This window comes from Trachurus japonicus, unplaced genomic scaffold, assembly GCF_045865225.1.
Source record: "Trachurus japonicus isolate A0001 unplaced genomic scaffold, Traja_1.0 AP030824.1".
Lineage (NCBI taxonomy): Eukaryota > Metazoa > Chordata > Actinopteri > Carangiformes > Carangidae > Trachurus > Trachurus japonicus.
This window is the reverse complement of record NW_028220957.1, coordinates 225,045-249,341: the sequence shown is the minus strand read 5'-3', so window position 1 is coordinate 249,341 and position 24,297 is coordinate 225,045. Positions and strand designations below refer to the sequence as shown.

The 24,297-nt window shown below is 42.5% G+C and overlaps 1 protein-coding gene and 1 long non-coding RNA gene across 2 annotated transcripts in view; one reads left to right on the top strand and one right to left on the bottom strand.

Moving 5' to 3' along the window:
- LOC146959974 (uncharacterized) overlaps positions 1-24,297 on the top strand; it is a 146,661-nt gene that overhangs the window by 87,221 nt on the left and 35,143 nt on the right. The window contains exon 11 of the mRNA XM_085772741.1: positions 843-1,016. Within this exon, the coding sequence (XP_085628867.1) occupies positions 843-1,016 (174 nt within the window). The remainder of the gene's footprint in view (positions 1-842; positions 1,017-24,297) is intronic.
- LOC146959976 (uncharacterized) lies at positions 22,005-23,858 on the bottom strand. Its single transcript, XR_015035550.1, has 4 exons — positions 23,417-23,858; positions 22,691-23,119; positions 22,382-22,574; positions 22,005-22,138 (listed from the first exon to the last, which is right to left on the bottom strand). It is a non-coding gene; the product is annotated as an uncharacterized LOC146959976 (long non-coding RNA).

Sequence of the window (24,297 nt, the reverse complement as noted above, 5' to 3'; positions counted from 1 at the left end):
TTACATATAATGTGTATTAAAGTGTCTAGTTTCATAATTTAAAAAAAAAGCAAAAAACGAAAAATCTTGTTTTTGGCACTCAACGCATGGGAACGAAAAACGAGAAATTACGTGGTTGGCACTCAATGAGTTAAGTGGTAAAATATTTTCTCAGTCTCAACATTGTTTTTGTTTTTTAGTTCATTAATTCATATAGTTTGTTAGTGGCAGTGATTAGAGGCTGGTGATGGAGGTAGAAGGAGGTTCTACTGAAAAACAACAGTTGATTATGGGCCCATATTATGCAAAACCCACTTTCTACTGGTTTTGTAGGTCCTATGTGTTCCCGTGGCCTTTCTATGATGCCTGGAGGTGAAAAAAGTCTGTTCACTCCCTTGATTGATTGCTGCACTTTTTTGAGATAGTGTCTCCAAATGGGGGAATTGGAAGTGCTGTGCAGCTTGATGTCACTAAACACCAAACTCAAGTGACTCCACCTCCCAGTACTTCCTTATCCTCTTCCTTATCCTGTCCGTCATTTGACATAAAGCGGTGCGGGAGGAGCGGTCAGTACCACGGTCGCCAGATGATCATTTTGAATCATTGACTGAAAAACAGCCGTCCGTCATTACAAATGAAATCGTGGACCGAAGAATATTGGAATGGTACCATCACAGTCACAGTTTATAATCAAATCTATCTATAAATCTATTTATTTATTATTTATTTACAAACTAGAACATGTTGAGTAAGAAACACTGTAAACTCTCAGGTTTGTGTTGAAACGTTGTGTATTTATGATTCTAACCTGTTATTTCCTTCATATTGAGTATGTGAGTGTTTTTCCTTGAATTCCTCTTCAGACTGAGCAGCTGCAACCTCTCAGAGAGAAGCTGTGAAGCTCTGTCCTCAGTCCTCAGCTCCCAGTCCTCTAGTCTGAGACACTTGGACCTGAGTAACAACAACCTGCAGGACTCAGGAGTGAAGCTGCTGTCTGGTGGACTGGGGAGTCCACACTGTAGACTGGAGACTCTCAGGTGAGGATCCATCCAGCTGTTTATCTGATGCCACTTGAACACAGCAGCAGGTGTTGACAGAGGGTTCCTGTGTGTTGTTGTGTGTGTTCAGTCTGTCAGGATGTCTGGTCACAGAGGAAGGCTGTACTTCTCTGGCCTCAGCTCTGAGCTCCAACCCCTCCCATCTGAGAGAGCTGGACCTGAGCTACAACCATCCAGGAGCCTCAGGGGAGAAGCTGCTGTCTGCTGGACTGGAGGATCCAGACTGGAGACTGGACTCTCTCAGGTATGGAGAGGCTGCTGCAGCCACACACACTGTCTGATAGAGGAGGAGGAGCTGGAACATTTTCTATGGCCCCGTTCACACCTGGTCACACCTGGTATTAACATCTGTCTCAGGTGATCCATGCATAGGGATGGGGATCGAAAACCGGTTCTTGTTGAGAATCGGTTCCCAGTGTTTCAAACGATTCCCTTATCAATTCCAGTCCTTTTTTTTTTTTCTTGCCGCGGTCGCTCTGTGAATTAATGCTGGTGAGTCCAACACGGCGGTCGGGTTTAATTACAGGCAGTGTGCCTGTTTATCACCATAAACACGGTAGATGAGGTGAGTGACTGAGCTGTGGCTGGTGGTGGGTGGTCAGCGGCGTGGAGCGGTGCGGGTCTCTGACTGCAGCTCCGCCTGACTGCCAGTGAGTGCTTTGGGACGGGGCTCATGGTAACACCCGCTGCTCGTTGAAAACAGCAGTGATCGCCTCATGCTTTCACGTCTGAGTCTCCAAACCAGACACGTCTGTAACAACATCTGAAAAGTTGGCAAGTTGCTCAAAACAGCGATATCGCAGCCGCAGGGACGGTAGAGAAAAAAAAAAAACTGACAGCGAGTGAGTGTCACGACTTCCTGTATGTGGCCCTTCAAATTAAAAGCCCTTCAACCTTTCACATGGTTCAGTCATATTGATTTTGACTTAATGATTTTAATGATTTTGACAAGCCACGCCTCCAAATGTTGAAATTTAGGTCGACTAATGACTTTTGGTCGATAATGCTTGTTCGACTATTTGGGGGCAGCCCTAGTACAAACGTGAACAAAGTTTGTTGTCCTTTTTTTTTTCCAAATGAGAATCGATAAAGAACCGAATCGTTAAGCAGAATCGAAAATGGAATTGGAATTGTAAAAATCTTATCAATTCCCATCCCTATCCATGCATTGATGACATCAGATCCCATCACTCAGACCATATCCAGAGGTGGTGTAGGCCACAGTGAAGCTCCGCCCACTCCACTGACGTCCTCTGTCTCAGTCTGACTCGTCCCAACACAGTTTATACTGAAGACAAAGTCTCAGAGTGTTTAAAACATGAGCTGTGCAGCTTTCATCAGTCACAGTGATGAACTACTGGGATCAGGAGTTTCTCCTCATGATGACTTCAGTGTCTCATCATGACTCACTGTGTCATATTCAAGAGAAGAGATGTCAGTGATGAAAGCAGCTGTTGGCAGCTGTGCTCTGAGTCTCTCCAGATGTTTGGATCAGACTTTATTTCAGAGTGTATCAGGAAACATTTCAGCTGCAGCTGGTTGAACTGCTCCTGAACCAACAGAGTGTTTGACCTGAACAGTCCCAGAGACTGTAGACACCTGTTGAGTGTGGACACACTAATAACAACACAGCAACAAGAATCAAAGCATGTCCACTGCTCAGAGACATTCGTCTCCCAGCGTCTCCAACCAAGGAGGAAATAAGAGACAGAAACCAGGCGGCACCATCAGGTCTCTGTCTGGTCAGATATTGATGATCAATAATCAGCTCAGTCTCTCTGAGATCCTGGTCTTGTCCTGATGAGATGTGTTGTTGTGTTGAGGAGACAGTCAATCACAGTGTGACATCCAGATGTCCTCACTGTCCAGAGGCCTGGAGCTGTCCATCAGAAGAAAGTGAGTGTAGTGAACAGTGTAATAATCAGTGTTTGTGGCTGAATGTGTGTGTGATCAAACAGCTGTTTTCAGACTGTGTGTGTGCTGACTCCAGATCAGATGAAGCCACAAAGTGGCTCCTTAATGAAAGTCTCCAGCAGCTGGAGCTTCACTTCCTGTCTGAGTCCATGTGCTCTGAGCTGAGCCTGGTTCTCTCTGCTTCCTCTGGACTCTGACTTCAAGTCCAGTCAAAATGTGTGGACAGGTTTGATGGAGCTCAAAAGTGGAGCTTAAAATTACAATTTTAAATGGTATTACTCTTTATGTTAAAAATACGCCGATGCCTTTGTGACAAATGATTAGAAATATTTGGAGAGAGAGATGTTTTAGGGATCGGTTACGCACACACACATCAAGGCTCCATTTAATGATGATAATAATCTGACATAAAACCTGAAAAACTTTTATTCCATAAATGTGCAGCTGATATGCGATGCAGAGTGTGTTGCTACATGTTTCTACATGCTCGGCAGAGGTGGCAAAAGTACTCATATTCTGTACTTAAGTAGAAGTACAGATACATGTGTAAAAAAAATACTCTGGTAAAAGCAGAAGTACTGATTCAGCTCCTTTACTCAAGTAAAAATAAGAAAGTACAGGCTCTGAAATGTACTTTCAAAGTAAAAGTAAAAAGTAAAACTGATTTTTTGCCATTAATGAGACCTACATCATTTGATAATTTTGTTAAAGCCTTTGGAAACCTGACTATATATGGTAAAAATGCTTATATTATATCAAAGTCAAGTGCCTCATTAAGCATCCACAAAAGTCTGAGTGACAATAACTATTCATAACTATTAGAAAACCTTGTTTAAAAACAGCTCATTTTGCTATTGAGGCACTATTGATGCCACTGGTCAGGACAGTGTGGGCGTGGCAGATAACGCTATGATTGACAGCTCCATTGTCATAGCAACACGTCAGTGGCGACCATTAAAAAAAAAAAAAAAGTCCTCACCGGAGGACGTGCATCGATTGATTGATGCTATTTAGCAGCTAACTAGTCTACCAGCTTCGTTTTGGAGCATCATAACCGTCTTTGGTCGTAGTCTCACAGAAAAAAAGAAGCTTTTAACCGTCACTCATGTCTGTGTGAGCGCCAGGAGGGGCTGACAGACACACACACAGAGACAAGGCAGGTCGCGCTGGAAAGCTAATAAATGCTAAAAGCTAATCGCCAATTTACACACACCCTCCCTCCCTCCCTCCCCTCACCCCCCCAAAAAACCGGCTGTATCGGCTGTATGTAGAGAGGAGTTGTGAGGAGTTGTGGGCACACACACAGACAGACAGACAGACAGACAGACAGACAAGGTAGGTCGCGCTGGAAAGCTAATAAAGGCTAAATGCTGATCGCGGATTTACACCCCCCCCCGGCCCCCCCCCCCCACACACACACACACACACACACACACACACATAAAAGAAACGGCTGTATCGGCTGGAGATGTGAGGGGTTTTGGCACAGACATACAGACAGACAGACAGGGCAGGTCGCGCTGGAAAGCTAATGAATGCTAAAAGCTAATCGCCCACGCACACACAACTCGGGTTGACATGGTTCTGGTTGTGAGGACTTGAGAGGAGTGGAGGAGCGACCGTTAGCAGAACGGTTTTGTTCGCCGCCACTGGGGGGCTGGGTGAGAGAACTGACGTGGCGATTTATGAGTGGGTAGGATTTATTGCGTGATAAATCCCAGAGATAACTCCGCCCAATTCAAACCTACTGTACAAAACCTTAAAAGACAAATATTTTCAATTTGGATGGAAACTTTTTTCTAATTATTTTTACATGTTTAATAATATGTACATAAGACCCTAAAATACATGGTTAGGAGGCTTTGGTGGATTTGGGTTTCCAGAGGCTTTAAACAAAAAAAGGTTCAGACAGAATCCAGATTGAACTGACCAGAGCAGTGTTTTCCATTAATTAACGTTTGGGCCGCCACAGACTCTCACTAAATAATAATAATAATAATTTTAAACAGCGTTTCATCACCTCTCATCTCTGCCAGTCAGTCCACCTGCCGTCTCCCTTGCGTGCGGTCGCACCGCATGTACAGACACACACACGTGCGCGTACGTACACACAGACACGGGCGCATGGACAGGTTGCGCTTTGCCGCTTGTAAATGGTAAATGCGCTATATTGATCTGATTGTACAGTGTTCAAACCCCCCCCCACCATCGCTTCCTTCCTCCATGCTGCTGCCTCCATGTTGCTGCTACAAGTTGGTAACTCGGTTCTCTCTCTACCGCCCCCCCTCCCTCCTCCCTCTTCTTCTCCTTCTTTCCCTCTCTAGTTCGTCACGTCTTTTACCGGTGCTTTTACGTCGTGTCAAAAAAAAACGAGCCTATTTTTACAATGTAAGGAGTAGAAAGTACATATTTTTGCGTATAAATGTAGGGAGTAAAAGTAAAAAGTACAGATACCTGAAAAATCTACTTAAGTACAGTAACAAAGTATTTGTACTTTGTTACTTAACAGTAACAGTAACAAAGTATTTGTACTTCGTTACTTGCCACCTCTGATGCTCGGTGGACGTACACTTCATCCAGTCGGCACCGGTTTGGATGGAGCTGTGACAGACGGTCATGGTGCTTCTGTAACAATATAACCTGCCTATACAACTTCATGTGTTGGTCCAACCATGCTCCTCTCCAGCTGAGGCTGTGAAGAGCCTCCTCCTGTGGCTCTGTAGCTCTGGAGTTGTGTGTATTTGTTCCATGTTATGGAACTTCTTAAATGGTTCTTTTTTTAAAGTATATTTTTTGCATTTATTTGATAGTCCACAGTAGAGACAGACAGGAAAGGGGGAATGACATGCAGGAAAGGTCTGCCTGACACGGGATTCAAACCGGGGACGCCTGCAGTGAGCCTCTACATGGGGCGGCCGCTCTACCCACTGCGCCACACAGATTTACTAACGTTTCATGAATGAGACCCACTCTTCTTCTTCTCCTCCTCCACCTTTCCTGGTGCATTGTGGGATATCTGGGCTGGTCAGCTCCACCTGTTGTGTCTTCATCTTCTTTGCTGTGACGTGTGTTTGTGCAGCTTGAGAGTCAGAGAGTGAAAGTGTGTGTCTCACACTGCAGTGACATCACATGGAGAAAAGACATGATGAAGTGTTTCCTCCTGGTCTCCTCCTGCTCTGTATCATCACTAGATAAAGACTCCAGCTCCTTCTTCTCTGTGCTCAGTGTTCATCCAGACATACCAGCCTCCATGTGAACACAGTGATAAAACAGTGTGTGTGTGAGAGCCATGTAATGTCCATGTGTGCATGTGTAGCAGTTGTGAAATGGTTGCTTATAGGCTGAAGGATGACAACACCATGGATCTGAGTTGGTTCATTTATTCTGCAAAGGCAGCACAGGGGCAGAGTCAGGAAACACACAGCTGCAGGTAGAAACAGTCTGCCTCCACAACAAGAGCAGCCAGAGTTTGTTCCTCTTTTGCTGCTCTTTACTGTATTGTATGTCACAATAAAACATAAATGAATAAATAAATAAATGGATAAATAAATAGTAATAATAATTTTAGAGAAAAGATACTCTCCCGAATAGAAACTAAAATAATCACATGAAATTAATATGTCTATAACCCACTTGTAAATAATAATCATTAGAAAAACAGAATAAAAATCACCATGAAATGATCAAATAAAAATATTCCATACTTTTCCTCCACACAAGGACAATAATAAAAAGTGAAATAATGTGTGCTCTAGTGACGTTTTTACAGCTCTGACCAGACTCAACTCTCATATATTTACCACAAACACATCTCAGAAATCACATTTCAAAGCATTTTTCAGACAAAAGGCACCTGCAAAGGCAGCACAGGGGCAGAGTCAGGAAACACACAGCTGCAGGTAGAAACAGTCTGCCTCCTACGACAGGCCACAAAACACACACACGGCAGACGTCACGTTAAACCCAAACTACAGCCGCTTTTTCACCGTAAAACACAATTAAAAACACGGCAACACATTAATAAAAGCTGTCGTTACTTTAGCGCACAGTTTCAACCGCATTACATGACAGTTTAAGTGCATATTTTACAGAGCAACGTGAGAGCTTCACAACACGTCTTACCACAACAAGAGCAGCCAGAGTTTTGCCGGGAGTTTGGTCCGACGTCGCCCACGTCCCCCTTAGTGTGTTACCCCAATATCGCTCCCCCTTGCTACAGGTGAAGATGGAACTTAGAAATAGAAGTGATATAAAACAAAGCAGGAAATTCTAACTTGTTTTAGATAGTGTTAGCATCGAGCAGGTTTTGAGAATGTTCACCATAATGAATGATAAAAATAAAGAAATAATGAGTATAATGAATGATCAGATGAATAAAACAAAGTAAAGATTGACCCAGCTACACATGCTGACAGAGAAGGTGCTGCTCTGACCCCCCTCCTCCTTTCAGGGTGGAGCCTGCTGGAGTCCCATGGTTGACACCAGGTCTGAGGAAGTGTAAGTCTGTTTTTACTTTGATTCATGGAAACAAAGCAGCACATTCAACCATCTTCACACTGTCACATCACTGACCTCATGAGTCTCCATCAAACTGTCAATAACTGATCACATGATCAATAACTGCAGCTGTGTCTTGTTCTCTCCATCAGATTCCTGTCCACTCACAATCGACACAAACACAGTGAACACAAACATCAAACTGTCTGACAACAACAGGAAGGCAACATATGTGGAGGAGGATCAGTCATATCCTGATCATCCAGACAGATTTGACTGGTTTCCTCAGCTGCTGTGTTCAACTGGTCTGACTGGTCGCTGCTACTGGGAGGTCGAGTGGAGAGGAGACGTTTCTATATCAGTGAGTTACAGAGGAATCAGAAGGAAAGGAAACAGTAGAGACTGTAGGTTTGGAAGGAACGATCAGTCCTGGTGTCTGATCTGCTATGATGATGGTGGTTACAGTGTCTGTCACAATGACAGAGGGACACGTATCACCTCCTCCTCCTCCTCCTCCTCCTCCTCCTCCTCCTCCTCCTCCTCCTCCTCCTCCTCCTCCTCCTCCTCCTCCTCCTCCTCCCCCTCCTCCTCCTCCTCCTCCTCCTCCTCCTCCTCTGTCTCTAACAGAGTAGCAGTGTATGTGGACTGTCCTGCTGGCTCTCTGTCCTTCTACAGAGTCTCCTCTGACTCACTGATCCACCTCTACACCTTCAACACCACCTTCACTCAACCTCTCTATCCTGGGTTTGGGTTCTGGTCCGGTTCTGGTTCCTGGTTGAGTCTGTGTTGAGAGCATCAGAGTCTCCTCCTGTCACAGAAACCTTCTCACTGTTGAACAGACAGTTCAGTCTCTACATGTCTGTCTCTGTCTCTGTCTCTCACTCACGTTTTCACATTCATGGATTAAACCAGTTGATGTTTTAAACTCTTCTCAGTGATTCTTGTAAACTTCTTCTTGTTTTTCGGGTCCCAATGATTTTTCTGTTGCCATGACGCTGAGTTCATTATTAAACTGTGTTCATCTCTGTCCTGTAAACAATCTGATGTGAAATAAACAAAAACATGATGTAAAAAATAATCAGTAAATAAATGAATCAATAAACAAACATGAACATGTCGACATTTATTACTGGATTTATTTTGAGATTCATTTCCTGTCAGATTTTAATTTATTCATTTAAGTTTAATTAAGTTTAAAATGTCTCTCCATAGGCGTCAAGCTCCTTCAAAATAAAGGTAGATGTTGTATTAAAGCTCCTTCACAATAAAGGTAGATGTTTGTATTAAAGCTCCTTCAAAATAAAGGTAGATGTTTGTATTAAAGCTCCTTCAAAATAAAGGTAGATGTTTGTGTTAAAGCTCCTTCAAAATAAAGGTAGATGTTTGTATTAAAGCTCCTTCAAAATAAAGGTAGATGTTTGTATTAAAGCTCCTTCAAAATAAAGGTAGATGTTTGTATTAAAGCTCCTTCAAAATAAAGGTAGATGTTTGTATTAAAGCTCCATACAGTATAAAGGTAGATGTTTGTGTTAAAGCTCCTTCAGTATAAAGGTAGATGTTTGTATTAAAGCTCCTTCAGAATAAAGGTAGATGTTTGTGTTAAAGCTCCTTCAAAATAAAGGTAGATGTTTGTATTAAAGCTCCTTCAAAATAAAGGTAGATGTTTGTGTTAAAGCTCCTTCAGTATAAAGGTAGATGTTTGTATTAAAGCTCCATACAGTATAAAGGTAGATGTTTGTGTTAAAGCTCCTTCAAAATAAAGGTAGATGTTTGTGTTAAAGCTCCTTCAGTATAAAGGTAGATGTTTGTGTTAAAGCTCCTTCAGAATAAAGGTAGATGTCCATGTGTAGTGTGATTATAAAGCAGCTCTAGGTATATAGGTACATATATTAATACTGTGAAAGTATCAGAGAAATGCACACAGCCTGTATTCAGAAACTGAGCCTTTAAAACCAGCCGTCAGGACTTCCTGTCACATTGTGATGTCACAACTAAGCCCCGCCCACTGGACCAGTCAGACTGCTCACCTTGTTAACGTCAACCAGGGCAGTAGAAGTGAATGAAGAAGGTTGTGTAGTTCTGTATGTTGTCACCTCTTTAATAACTCCTGCAGAGAGGTTTTAGGTCTGGGAGCCAATCAGAAGAGAGCCTCAGAGCGTGCTGTCCTCTGATTGGCTGGCTGGCTGGCAGCAGCGGCCTGTTGTTACCTGAGCAGCTCCACTGTCTCAGCAGCAGCAGGTGAATGTTTAACCAGCTGCTGCTGCTTGAGTCTCCGTGGCCGTTGGACTTCGTCCGTCCGGCGTCTCGGTCTGAGCGGAGAGACACTCAGGACGCCATGAGCTCATCCACAGGTAAAGGTAAGACGCTACCGCCGCTACCGTGGTTACCGTGGTTACCGCCGCTTCACTTCCTGCTTCACTTCACATGATTTGACTATTCAAACTCTGCAGCAGCGAGTTGACAGAGTCAGCTGCTGTACAGGTGTTTGTCTGGGCTCAGGTGAGACGGAGCAACATTAGTGTTTATGACTGAGTCTCTGCTGGGGGGCAAAGGTCTGACAACACACACACACACACACACACACACACACACACACACACACACACACACACACACACACACACACACACACACACACACACACACACACACACACACGCACACACACACACACACACACACACTCACACACACACACACACACACACACACACACACACACACACTCACACACACAGACACACACACACACACACACACACACACACACACACACTCACACACACACACACACACACACACACACACACACACACACACACACACACACACACACACAGGGCCGTTGTCTAGGGGAGAAAGGTGGTGATAACTCTAGGGGCCCAGCGCCCAGTGGGGCCCATAAAAAACCCCAGTAGTCTAATCTTTGTATGACTGATTTATTCTGCATAAGACCCTGACTAATACTCATAGTACACTGTAAAAACTCAACATCTTTCCAAGAATATTTGTCTTATTTCTTGTCCAAATGTCTCATTTCTAGTCAAAACTAATCTCTTTCCACTTAAAATAAGACTCATTACCTTAGAAATTACTAATTACTATAATAACTTGTTTTTAGATAATTTTCACTTAAATTCACAATAATAGAAAAATCTGCCAGTGAAAGTAAGTTTTTTGTGCTTGTAATAAGAAAAACTTGTTCCACTATCAGATTTTTTCTACTTATTTCAAGTGAAAATCTGCTTGAAAGAAGTAAAAAGTGTCTAAAAACAAGCTGAGTGCATCAGAGTCTCCTCCTGTCACAGAAACCTTCTCACTGTTGAACAGACAGTTCAGTCTCTGTCTCTGTCTCTGTCTCTCACTCACGTTTTCACATTCATGGATTAAACCAGTTGATGTTTTAAACTCTTCTCAGTGATTCCTGTAAACTTCTTCCTCTTCCTTTAAAGATGGAAGCAGCGTCGATTATTACAGGACAAAAACCACGGTGACTTTTACTCAGCTGCTGATGAAGGACGAGGCCTAATATCACCAAGCTAAAAGTCTCTGAGCCGCCAGCGTCACTGAGGAGAAAAACACATTTTAAACACATTCACTGTTCATGTTCAACTTTACAGGCTGTTTGTGAGCTGCTCACAGCTAAACACACACAACAAGAAACACAACTGGAAACACACATCATGTTGTACGGACGCTGAATAGAATGAATTACATGGGATTTCTTTTTCTTTGTGTTTTCACTGAATCAAATAAAACAATGTGAATCAGTTTTATATGTGATGTGCATTTCCTGCTGATGTAGAGCAGCACAAAAACCATCAGCTACTAATCCTACCAGACAATGATGTTTCTGTTACCATGACGCTGAGTTCATCTCTGTCCTGTAAATAATCTGATGTCAAATAAACAAAAACTGTAAAAAGGAAGTAAAAAAAATGAATGATTAGTAGTAATATTAGTCAGTACTGTGTTGTGTTGTGTTGTGTAGTTGTGTCTAATGATCATAGTCAGTGTCTTATTCAGATTACTGGTTAAATCGATGACAATTATTGATTATTAATCAGATTTGACTGTAATAGATGTTTGTGTTTGTGGAGCAGCAGTTCACATCACGTCTCCTTCAAACTGCTGCTGCTCTGCTGCTTCATTTAAAACCTATTAAAGTTAAATACAGTGAGACTGTATCATAAATCATAAAGTCATGAATAATATATGAGATGTAAATGAAGTAACATGATGCACATGTGTTATTAAAGGCTGGTGTTAATTAGCTCAGGGTGTTGTTACAATTCACTTTAACCAGATGAAACTAATGAAAACACAACGTTAACAGACTAAAGAGTACCACAACGTGTGAGTGTGTGGAACTAGTTTTCAGACTTTTTCTGCTCATGGCCTCTAAAGGTGCAGCCTGTAAAATAATCTCTAAAACCCTTGTGTGCACTCACATCAAACTGTAAACACTGATTGTGATTTAAAAAGCTAAAGTTGGAGAAACAACTAATGCAGAGGGAGGATGAGTGTCTCTGTTGTTGTGTGCAGTTTCTTCTGCTTTGCTCACACTAATTGACAACAACACATTGTCAAACTTCCCTGTTGCTCCTGTGTCTTCTACCTCTGCTACTCGTTGCTTATTGCTGCCTCTCTGTTCTCCTGTAGTGAACCTAATCTTCTGATGTGCTGGTCTACATGATCATTAATGCATACAGGGATTAATAAAGTATTCTTTGACTTTTTGAGATGGTTTCAACTAAGAAAACTGAACTAAATAAATGAGAAGCTGAATGTGAAAAGGAGAAGAAGCTCAGAAAGAGGCAGGAGAGTTACTGTACCTGTGATTGTTCTTTTAGGAAAACCAGGAGCTGAAATGCACCTTTAAAGACCTGGAAAACAGAGACCAGGTTTAGAACTCATCATCTGGATCACCATGGTGACGGCACTGGCAGCTCCTCACTGTCATTGATGCTTATTGATCATAAATTACATTGATCCGTCTACATGTGAAATCACTTTTGACCATCACATAAAAAAAACAAACCTGTCAATCAAACTCATCTCCTACAACCTGAGGATTGTAGCTCCGCCTCCTCCTTCAGTGTTTCCCATCATGCACCTGGGCTGTGGTAAAAAATCACTTCTTAGAAACTGGTTTTTACTGACTTGTATTTCTGAGATGTACATCTGGACACACTGAAGGATTTTTACACTAATTCTACTTTAACAATACACAATGACAATGACTGAATCAATATGAAAGAGTTTATAATACTCACCTCTAATCCTGACTGTAGCATAGAACTGTGGAGAAGAGTGAGAAACAGACTGAAGTCTACACCATGACACTGCAAGAACTCAAAATCTTACCAAGAATATTTGTCTTATTTTTAGTCAAAATGTCATTTCTAGTCAAGACAAATCTCATTCTACTTAAAATAAGACTCATCACATTAAAAAGTAGCTTGTTTTTAGACACTTTTTACTTCTTTCAAGCAGATTTTCACTTGAAATAAGTAGAAAAATCTGAATGTGGAGCAAGATTTTCTTCCTTATTACAAGGACAAAAACCTGCTTTCACTGGCAGATTTTTCTACTTATTTCAAGTGAAAATTAGTTTGAAACAAGTGAAAATGATCTAAAAACAAGTAAATTTTTAGGTGATGAGTCTTATTTAAAGTGGAAAGAGATTAGTTTTGACCAGAAATGAGACATTGTGACAAGAAATAAGACAAATATTCTTGTAAAGATTTGGGGTTTTTGCAGTGCATAAGCTTCTCCTGTAACTACTATACTCATGTAGTCTGTAGGTTACAGTTGTTATGGTTCTTCAACAGTGGACTGACTGTGTTCCCAGTCATGTTGCTCAGACTAGAGCCAGAAACCAGTCCACTCTGAAACACAGTGAAGTGAGCCTGCAGTCCAGCCTGGTCATGTGACCTTCTACCTGAACACACCACTTTCATATGAGTGTTCATTCATGTTCATGCCCTGACCCCTTGTGGTTGTTAGGTGGCACTGCGTTACATTGAGAAGAATATCAACAGGTGAGTGTTAAATGTTCACTGTTTCAGGTCTGAGTCTCATCACATCATCCATCATTTATTATCATTTAAAAACATCATTATAAACCAAAGACTAGAAATTAAATCATGTGATCAATTTGTTTTTTGTTTCTTAACTAAATGAAAAATGTATCTCTAATAAACATCAGTCTGTGATTTACTTTCAAACCAAAAGAGAATGAGATTTTTGGTGTCACAACCAAGACATGAAATTCTTCTCCTTCTTTATTTTTTAATCGCTTTTATCATAATTTAATTTGAAACCAGAAACCATATTCATATGGATGGATCTGATTTTTAATTCTAAACCAAAGACTAGAAACAAAATCATTTGGTCAGTTTGGTTTTTGTTTCTTAACAGAAAGAAAGAAAATCCAAAAAGTCGAGAAAAAAAAAAATTCAAATTCCGAGTTTTTCTAATTAATCTTTTCATTTCATTTTTTATTTAACCTTTATTTATACAGGTACTCTCATTTAGACATGGTGTCTCATTTTCATTCCCATTTGACAGAGACAGTAGCTCAGTGCACAGACAGGACGAGGACATCAAGAGTGAATAAATCTAAATAAAAGCAGAATAAAAGAAACTGTCAAACACCAAAGATGCACCATTTTGACAGTTTTTTCTTTTTTTCTATTCTGATGCCAAAAGGTTTTTTTTCCATTTTCATTTTGAAACAGCAGATTTACAGGTTTTTTCCTTCAGAAAAAGAACAAATATGGATTATGTGATGATACCCAGACCATTTCAGTCTTAGAAACTCATCAGCTGTGTAGCCGACCATCTTGGTAACTTAATAAACTTAATACTAATAGATGAATCCTCAGAGTTGTGTATCAGTGCTGGTGGATGTGACTGTCTCTGACCTTTGTGTAGAGTCTGTGTGAACGCTGCCTGAATCCCTGTAGATCAGCTGTGACACATGGGAAGATGTGCTGGCTGATGAATCCAGGTCTTTTGCAGGTACTGGATCTAAAGCGAGAACAATGTCTTATTAAGGCTGATACATCTTTTATTGTGCATTATTAGGCCCTTATTATCAGTTAACTATGCACTTGTTAACAGTTAACTATGCTTTTTGCAGGTACTGGATCTAAAGCGAGAACAATGCCTTATTAAGTCTAATAAATCTAATGTTATGCATTTATTAATGATTAACAATGATTTTCACAACTTCCACATCTGTAATGAACAATACATGTGGTCAAGGTTGATAAAATGTAAAGAAAAGATTGCATAATGCAAAATGCAAAATTTACATCTGAGTTTTCATAATGACATTTTTTTTTAATGTAAACAAATAAAAGTCTCAATATATCCTGCAATAACACTTAACAGTTGAATTTTCAAGCATTTTAAACAGTCTTAATGTAGCACATTTCATTAAACTCAAACTCAAATGACTGTGCTGAATGTACACAGCAGTAAGTAGCTATCACGTACAGAAAAGTGTCAAGAACATATCAGACAGTGCACAACGAAAGAGAGAAGCTATATGTTTCGACCATGTACACTGTATGTATATAAGCCTAGCTGGAGACAAAATAAACGACATTATTTGAATCTGAAAACTGACTGATACACAGAGGAGCGCTTCCGTAGGGCAGCAACAGTCATCCCTGTAGATCAGCTGTGACACATGGGAAGATGTGCTGGCTGATGAATCCAGGTGGACAGCATGTGATGTAGCAGCAGCAGCTGTGATGAGCCTCTGTCATGAGCCTTCATGGAGCTCACAGGTCGTCAGCATCCATGAAGGAGAAGCTGTTAGTGAAGAAAACTCCAGTCAGACCATGGTGAAGCACACTGATGTTTCCACAAGCTGACCTCCTGCTTTTAACAGCTATTTACTGGACTTTTCTTTAAACACTGTCAAAGCTACAGGACAGAGAAGTTCATGCCCTGACCCCTTGTGGTTGTTAGGTGGCACTGCGTTACATTGAGAAGAATATGAACAGGTGAGTGTTAAATGTTCACTGTTTCAGGTCTGAGTCTCATCACATCATCCATCATTTATTATCATTTAAAAACACAAGTCTGGCATTTATTTTAACACTAAAAGAAAATATGACATCATTGGTGTCACAATCAAGAAATGAAAAAACTATTTAAAAAAAGAAAAATTCCTGTTATTGTTATTTTATTTTGAAACTAGAAACCAAATTCATGTAGATGTTTCTGGTTTTTTATTCTGAACCAAAGACTAGAGACAAAATGATGTGATCAATGTGTTTTTTGTCTCTTAACCCTCCTGCTGTCCACCTGGGTCAAGGAAGGAAGGAAGGAAGGAAGGAAGGAAGGAAGGAAGGAAGGACAAAGGGAACGAAGGAAGGGAAAAGGGAAAGAAAGATAGATGGAGAGAGGGAACAGATTGGTCCAAAAAAGAAGGAAGGAAGGAAGGAAGGACAAAGGGAAAGAAGGAAGGAAGAACAAAGGGAATATGGGAGGAAAGAAGGAAGGGAAAGGGGAAGGAAAGATACAGTAGATGGAGGGAGGGAACAGATTGGGTCAAGAAGGAATGAAGGACAAGGGGAACGAAGGAAGGAAAAAGGGAAAGAAAGATAGATGGAGAGAGGGAACAGATTGGTCCAAAAAAGAAGGAAGGAAGGAAGGAAGGACAAAGGGAAAGAAGGAAGGAAGGACAAAGGGAAAGAAGGAAGGAAGAACAAAGGGAATATGGGAGGAAAGAAGGAAGGGAAAGGGGAAGGAAAGATACAGTAGATGGAGGGAGGGAACAGATTTGTTCTAGGAAGGAAGAAGGAAGGGAGAAAAGAAGGAGGGAAAAGGGAAGGAAAGAAAGATGGAAGGTCAATTGGATCAAAAGAGGAAGGAAGGAAGGAAGGAAGGAAGGAAGGAAGGAAGGAAGGAAGGAAGGAAGGAAGGAAGGAAGGAAGGAAGGAAGGGAAAATGATTGTGGAAAGAAGGAAGAGAGAAAGGAAAGAAAGAAGGAGGGTCAATTGGATCAAAAGAGGAAGGAAGGAAGGAAGGAAGGAAGGAAGGAAGGAAGGAAGGAAGGAAAGAAGGAAGGAAGGGGAAATGATTGTGGAAAGAAGGAAGAGAGAAAGGAAAGAAAGAAGGAAGGAAGGAGGAAGGGAACAGAGAAGGACAAGAGGAGGGTTAAAAGAGTGTGAAGTTTTGCTGATGAAACCTCTCATTTGTGATTGGGCAGAGACAGGAAGAAGTCCAGCAGAACCACGGCTCCACAGCAACAATGAAGCTAAACGTTAGCTATTAAACACTGATCTGCTACATCCCAATCAGCACAGAATGACTGATGAGTTTATCAATACAATGTTCAGCATGAGCCTATATCCAAAAACCAGTGGAGCCAGCAGAACCACAGCCCAGAATAACCTTCACAACACTCTCTGCCTGTTCAACAGTCACGCTGCTAGGATTAGCCACAAGCTAACATGAAGCTATCAAAGTGAGTGAAAAGCTTTTCCGTATCAATGAACTTGTCATGTCTCTCACTCAGCATCATCACAGAACATCAGCAGTTGTTGTCTGGAGCAGATCTTCACATGTATGATCAATAAAGTCACCTTTAACCCTCAAATAGAAAGTTAGATTAACGGAGCTCAGTACAAGTCAACCTACCACGAGGCTCCCACAGCAGACTGTTGCCTAGAAACGGGTCAACCCGCCAAGTCTGCAGGGGCTCGTTAGTGTGGCCTTTCAAAATAAGAGCTTCTAACTCATAGATCATAATAAATACATAAAAAATAAATAAAGGAGTGAACGACTTCATGTTGTAACAAGCAGATAAATAATAATAATAAACTAAGTGTAGTGCAGCTTCCATAATAACAGAATTACAGTTAGTGGAATTACTAACTCCTTAACTCTGTTACAGCAGCAAGTACAAGACAAAGCAGCCAGATAAATAAATAAAACACATTACAGCAGAGTGAGGACAGAGGAAAGCATCAATGTGTTTAGGAATGACTTGGAAACACTTTATAATGAAAACCATATTGACAATATGGAACATTTTAAGAATATTCACATCATTATTAAAGAAAAAGTGTCCAGTGAAACAACAAAGCAGCAAACTAAAGTCTATAGATGGACCATGGATCATGAAGGGATTAGGAAACGCCTGTCAGAAGACAAATACACTCTACAGAGAATTTATTCAACAAAGAACTAAAGAGGCAGAAAATAAATGTAAGTATCAGAATAAGTGAACCAATATTATAAAGCTCTGTAGAAAAGAAAACTATAGGACAATATTTAATAACACCAAAAACAACACTAAAGGAATATGGGATATATAAAATGTTATTATCAAAAATGGTTCAACACAATGTACTGTACTGTAATACAATAGTGACTAAAGGAAAACATAGTTTTAACTGTACAGGGTTTAGATCTATAGCCTATCAAATGGAATATTTATTTTTACACATTTTACAACAACCATAAATTATTCTAGCTTTTTTTTTGCCATGAAATGTGATGATTTGAGCTGTTTTCCATGAATTACAAAGCTTTTTGTTTTACTTTTAACCATGAAATATGATTCATTTTGTTGAATCTCATTTTAACCATTACATGAATCCTTTAAGTTATCAACTGTGAAACAGTAAAATCACAAATCAAACACTTCAACTGTTTAAATTCAGAACATTGTTTTTGCTGGCAATGAATATATTTAGCAGGTTCTCCGTCTATAATGCACATTATCAGTGCAAGCAACACACACACACCAACACAATACAATGAGTCCAGCATCCACACAATATATCACAGCTCATAACAGGTTATCACTGCCTTCAATCTTCCTTTAATGCACAAACAATAGTAACTGTAGGTCATGTTCATGTTTCTGTGGGGACGATAAGAGCTTTCTGCTGCCTGAAATAAATCAATGTTGAGGTCAACAAACAATATTATTATATTCTATATTCCTATAATTAGAGCCAATCATCTACTGGGTTACAGCAACATTAAAAAGGACAACATGGATGATGGTTCACAGCTTTAATCAATGTTTTGTAAGTGTTGGAGGACAACGTGGCAGAAAAACTCCCCGATCCATTTCCATGTGAGGACTGCAGTGATGACTGATAGGAAGCCCAGCTCCATGTTCCTCCCAGCAGCTGAACAACATGAAATAGTGGATATTGTTGACTAAAGATTGTAAAAATGTGCTGTGACTCAGTGTTAGTGGAAGTGAAGCAGTGAAACGTCTCTGAAGAACGACACTCATCATCAGCTCATTTTCTTCTTCTTTACAGAGTTCTTCTCACTCTTCACCTCAAAGCAAATCCTCTGTTGATGGGACCATTACCCAGAATCCTTTGCTCTGTGATGCAGGTGCAGGTTTATGACAGTAGGGGGCGCTGACGTCACATTAGGCAGAATCTCACCTGCACCTGTTGAACTGCACCACACAAAGCTCTGACATAGACAGAGTACTCTAATACAAATACACATACTACTGGTCAACATGTACTCCGTTACAAGTAAAAGTAGCTCAGTCCACATGTTACTGCAGTAAGAGTACAAAAGTACTTGCTTTTAAAGGTACTTAAGTATCCAAAAGTACATGCTTTTAAATGTACTGTAAGTCAAAGTCAGAGTCAGAGTAAATGTCTTATTGTCCACATCAGTGAATGACTCTAATAGTTTGTAAATGAATGTAAGGAGCTTTTAACTCTTGTTAGTGAGAATGAACTCTTTGCTGCTCAGCTGCACTGATGTGCTGCTTTTAGGGGTTAGGGTTTCCTTCACAGACAAACACAGCTTGTGTCCAATAGGATTTTAGAAAAAGACCTGAAAGTAACCAGTACTTTTCAGCCTTCCTACTAATTAACTCCAGTAAAAGTACTAATATTTGTCTTGGAAATGTATTCAAGTAGAGTAATAAGTACAGGGCCGGTTTTAGCTATGGGCAATATGGGTGACCGCCCAGGGCGTAATCTTTGTGAGGGCGCACGAGTGCTCTCCAAAAAAAAAAAAAAAAAGACAAAACAAAAATCGCCGTCAAGTTAGTGGAGTGGTCGCTGGGGCGCCCCTATGTCACGTCAACTTGCTGCTGAGAGTCATAGGTCTACTACATATTGTGACAGCCAGCCTGTCCACGCCCTCGTAGCCGCCCCTAGCTGCGCGCTGTCCGGCGTTGATTTGCCGCTGCGCCGCGGTGTCATGGCGCCCAATACAAATGTATCCGCCTCACCTGGCATTCGGGTCCTCAGAGTGTGTCGCAGCAGCGTCGGAGCTCTCATGCTCGTGCTCGTGCTAAATTGCTACAGTGAGCCGCATCGTCCTCGTCCGTAGCGAAAGCGTCCTGCTCGGCAACGCACCCTCTCGCTCCTCCGTGAACCGGACCCTGGAAGCACTCCACTCCTCTCCTCTCTTTCCGTGTCAACGCTGTCCCCTGGATTTCCCTCCTGGCTTGATCTCCTCCAGGAGACGGATTCCCCTCGGGGAGACAGACTGACTGACCGACTGACTGTTGTTCCCAGGTAGTTTTGTTTTGTTTCCCCCTCTTCCGCAAAAGAGTTTTTTTCCTACTCGGCCTGGTGTTTTTTGTTTCCCCGGAAACGGTGGTTATTTTTTCTCTCTCACGAAGAAGAGTTTTTTTTTCCCTTTCAAAATAAACTGCAGAGTAAACTGCGCAAACAAACCGAACTCTATTGTTGCTGTCTGTTGTATTGTTGTTGATATTGTGCCAATACAGCTGTTTTGTGTTACATTTTGTGTTGCATTGAGTGTTGGTTATTATTGGTTTATTAGTTTTTCGGGGTTTAGGGAATATATATTTATATACATATACACATTTATATCTTTATATATATATAAATATATTTCCTTTGTGTGGTTTTTGGTGAAGTAAATTAACAGTGGGTACGACAAAACAAAGACTGACAAACAAACAAAACATATCTTACTACCAGGAGCAGTGGCGTGCACAGACTTTTTGAAGGGCAGGGGCGAAAAGGAAAAAAAGGGCACATAATAGCGCGTCCTCGCCACTGAAGAAGGCACTTTAGCACGCGTCTTGGCTTCCCTGAGGGCACTTTAACACGTGTTTTAGCTCCCAAGAGGCCACTTTAGCACATGTTTTGGCTCCTAGATGTGGCTCCTTGAGGGCACTTTCAGGGCTGCCAAGTTTCAGAAAATGACAAGAGTGAGACTGTAGCAACAAGGTGCGTTTGGCCGGCGACCACAGGTCGGCGGCGAAAAAAATTTGGCCTTTTTTAACATCGATTTGGCCTGTTTTAATATCGATACCTTAAGACTAAAAAAACGTCGATTTGGCCTGTTTTAACACGTGTTTTGGCCCCCAAGAGGGCACTTTAGCACACGTTTTGGCTCCTAGAGAGCACTTTAGTATGCATTTTGGCTTCCAAGGGGGCACTTTAACATGTGTTTTAGCTCCCAAGAGGCCACTTTAGCACACGTTTTGGCTCCTAGAGGGCACTTTCAGGGCTGCCAAGTTTCAGAAAATGACAAGAGTGAGACTGTAGCGACATGGTGTGTTTGGAAAATTTGGCCTTTTTTAACGTTGATTTGGCCTGTTTTATAATATGAATGCCTTAAGACTAAAAAACGTTGACGTTTTAACACGTGTTTTGGCTCCCAAGAGGGCACTTTAATATGTGTTTTGGCTCCCAAGAGGGCACTTTAACATGTGTTTTGGCTTCCAAGAGGGCACTTTAACATGTGTTTTGGCTCCTAGAGGGCACTTTAGTACACGTTTTGGCTACCATGAGGGCACTTTAGCACACGTTTTGGCTCCTAGAGGGCACTTAAGCACGCGTTTTGGCTCCCAAGAGGGCACTTAAGCACGCGTTTCAGCTCCTAGAGGGCACTTAAGCACACGTTTTGGCTCCCAAGAGGGCACTTAAGCACGCGTTTCAGCTCCTAGAGGGCACTTTAGCACACGTTGTGGCTCCTAGAGGGCACTTTAGCACACGTTTTGGCTCCTAGAGGGCACTTTAGCACACGTTTTGGCCCCCATGAGGACACTTTAGCACGTGTTTTGGCTTCCAAGAGGGCACTTTAACGCGCGTTTTGGCTCCCAGGGGGCACTTTAGCACGCGTTTTTCAACAATTGGGCCACGAGGGGGGGCGACCGCCCCCCCTGCCCCCCCCCTGTGCACGCCACTGACCAGGAGAGAGACCTGGTTGGCACCCCCTAAAGACCCCCCCACTAAAACTCCTACCGAAACCGTCACATAAAAAAGTGGCACCCCAGATGGGACCCTCAAAATAAACCAAAACCAAACCAAACAACAACAAAAAAAAAAAGGGAGAACCTTGTGCTTAAAGGAGCAACCAACCCAAAAGCAAATAAACACACAAAAGCAACTGTGTCAAGTGTGGAGAGGATTTATTGTGAACAAAAGGAGAACAAAGGAAACAAAATGGCCACTCACTACCACATCTTGCCTGAAATAGATGGCTCCCTGGAGCCCAACGCTGCTCAGGAGTTGCCCCTCACGTCCCATTCTTTGCTGGACATGGACCTCACCGTACAACCTGACCTCGCAACGCTTTTAATTCCCCAAAACTTGGACCGCACTGTCATTCCCCCTCTGGCCCAAGCCTCTGATTCTGGGATTCAGCAGCAGCTGAAACAGCTGACAGAGGATGGACGTCGCCACCAGCAGGAGCTAAGGGAAAACGTGAAACAAATGTCAGCACAAATCAACACAAATGCTGAACGAGCAACAGAAACCCTAACTGATCTGATACATGAGCAACAGGTTAACGTTTTCAAGCACATGGACCAACAGTTTGAGTACATGCGGGCACAATTCAATGCAGCTCTTGGTTGGAGGTTAAAACATCATTACACAGAACTGCTAAAGGATCTTCATTCCACTTTCACCCCTGTGGCAGACGCCATCACTCACCTGCAGGGGGAGCTATCCTGCTGCAAGGACACCATGAAAGCCCTGACAGAGGAGGTGACTGCAATTAAAATTTCCACCTCCTTTGAGCATGCCAGTGTTCAGACCCAGCCACCGGCCCCCCAGCTCCCATCAGTCCGACACCGACTACACTCCACTGCTCATCCAGACTTGCAGGCGGTAGATTTTGAGTCGCCTGGTGGATCCAGCATACAAGGAGAAACAAAGAGCAGGTTTGTGGGACCATGTCCTGTCAGATTACAATTCCCTACATTTGGAGGATTGAACGACCCCTCAGATCCCCTTCAGTACCTGGAGCGATGTGAGGATTTCTTGGCCCTTAACCCCCTCACTGATGAGGAGCTCATTGCCACTCTGAGGAACGTGCTCCATGGGACTGCGAGGGACTGGTGGGATGTAGCCCGCCTCAAAGTCCAGACCTGGGGAGGTTTTCAGGTGCAATTCCGGGCTGCATTTCTGTCGGAAAATTATGAAGACGAGTTAGCCGAAAGAGTGCGCAACAGAGTTCAGACTGAAGGAGAAAGTGTTCGGGACTTTGCATACATGTACCAGGCCCTGTGTAAGCGCTGGAAACCCCACATTGAAGAGGACGAAATCATTAAGTTAATTTTGAAGAATCTAAACCCACAGCTTGCCAGTCAGCTGAGGAGCAGCCGAGTCACCTCCGTGGATGAGCTTGTCCGTCTGGGTCAGCAACTCGAAAAGGACCGGGAGAACCAGCTGCAGTATGAACAGAGGAAAGCATTAAAGAAACCCCCATCAAAACCTGCTGCATCTGACCCCACTGTACCGCCCCCTTCCAGAGAGAACCCTGGGAGACAGAACCAGCCCAGCCATAACCGACCCCCCCAAGTTTACTGTTGGCGCTGTAGAGGAAGCCACGCCCCAGCCTCTTGTCCCCAGTTTAACCAAAACAGAGCTTCGTCTTCCCCTAGACCCCAGCAGCAGCAATCAGACAAACCCTCATATAATCACGGAGCTCATGCCACCCTCGGATCCCTTGTCCCCCATACTCACTCTGCAGCAGCCACCCCTACATCTCCCCCTGACAGTACTCTTCCCTGCCAGCTGATGGTGCCATTGAGCATTGGACCCTGGAAAGGAGCTGCCATCCTGGACACCGGTTCCTCCTACACCCTCATTAATGAGAGTGTGTGGGCAGGAGTCAAAAGGCCACAGGATGCGATGAAGCCCTGGACGAGGGGACCTCTCTACCTGGCAGATGGAGAGGGACGACAGCCATTAGGATGGAGTGAGATGACTCTCACCGTCCAGACTCAATCAATAACCTTACCCTGCGTTATCCTGCCTGTCCACAGCCTCGCTTTTCCTGCAGTAGTCGGGCTCAACTTCATTTACTTCTCCGGCCTGCAGTTTGACGTCTCTGACAGTCGCTACTGGTTTAAAACTAACAAGAAGCGCCAGTATCAGTTTCTGCGAGATTCCCCAGCAAGACCAAATGTAGAGCATCAATCTCAACTTGCCTTTTTCTCTGCTGTGGCTCCTGTTGATCTGGTACCTCTGCCGCCTTGCCATGACCTCCTGGAGACCGCCATCAGCCGAGCTTCCCTGGATGAGTTTGGAAAGATTCAGTTGTTGTGTCAAATACAGAGAAACTCTGAAGTCTGTACCTCGGCACTTGGCAGTACTAACGTGCTCACACACAAAATTTATCTTACACAGGACGTGCCCATCAAACAGAAACCTTATCGTGTATCCCCAACCAAACTTCAAATCATTAAAGAACAAGTGGAGGAGATGTTGGAGAAGGATATCATTGAGCCATCCATCTCACCGTATGGAGCTCCGGTTGTTTTGGTGCCGAAAAAGAACGACCCAAAACCAAGGTTCTGCGTCGACTACCGGAAGCTGAACACAGCCACACAGACTGACGCCTA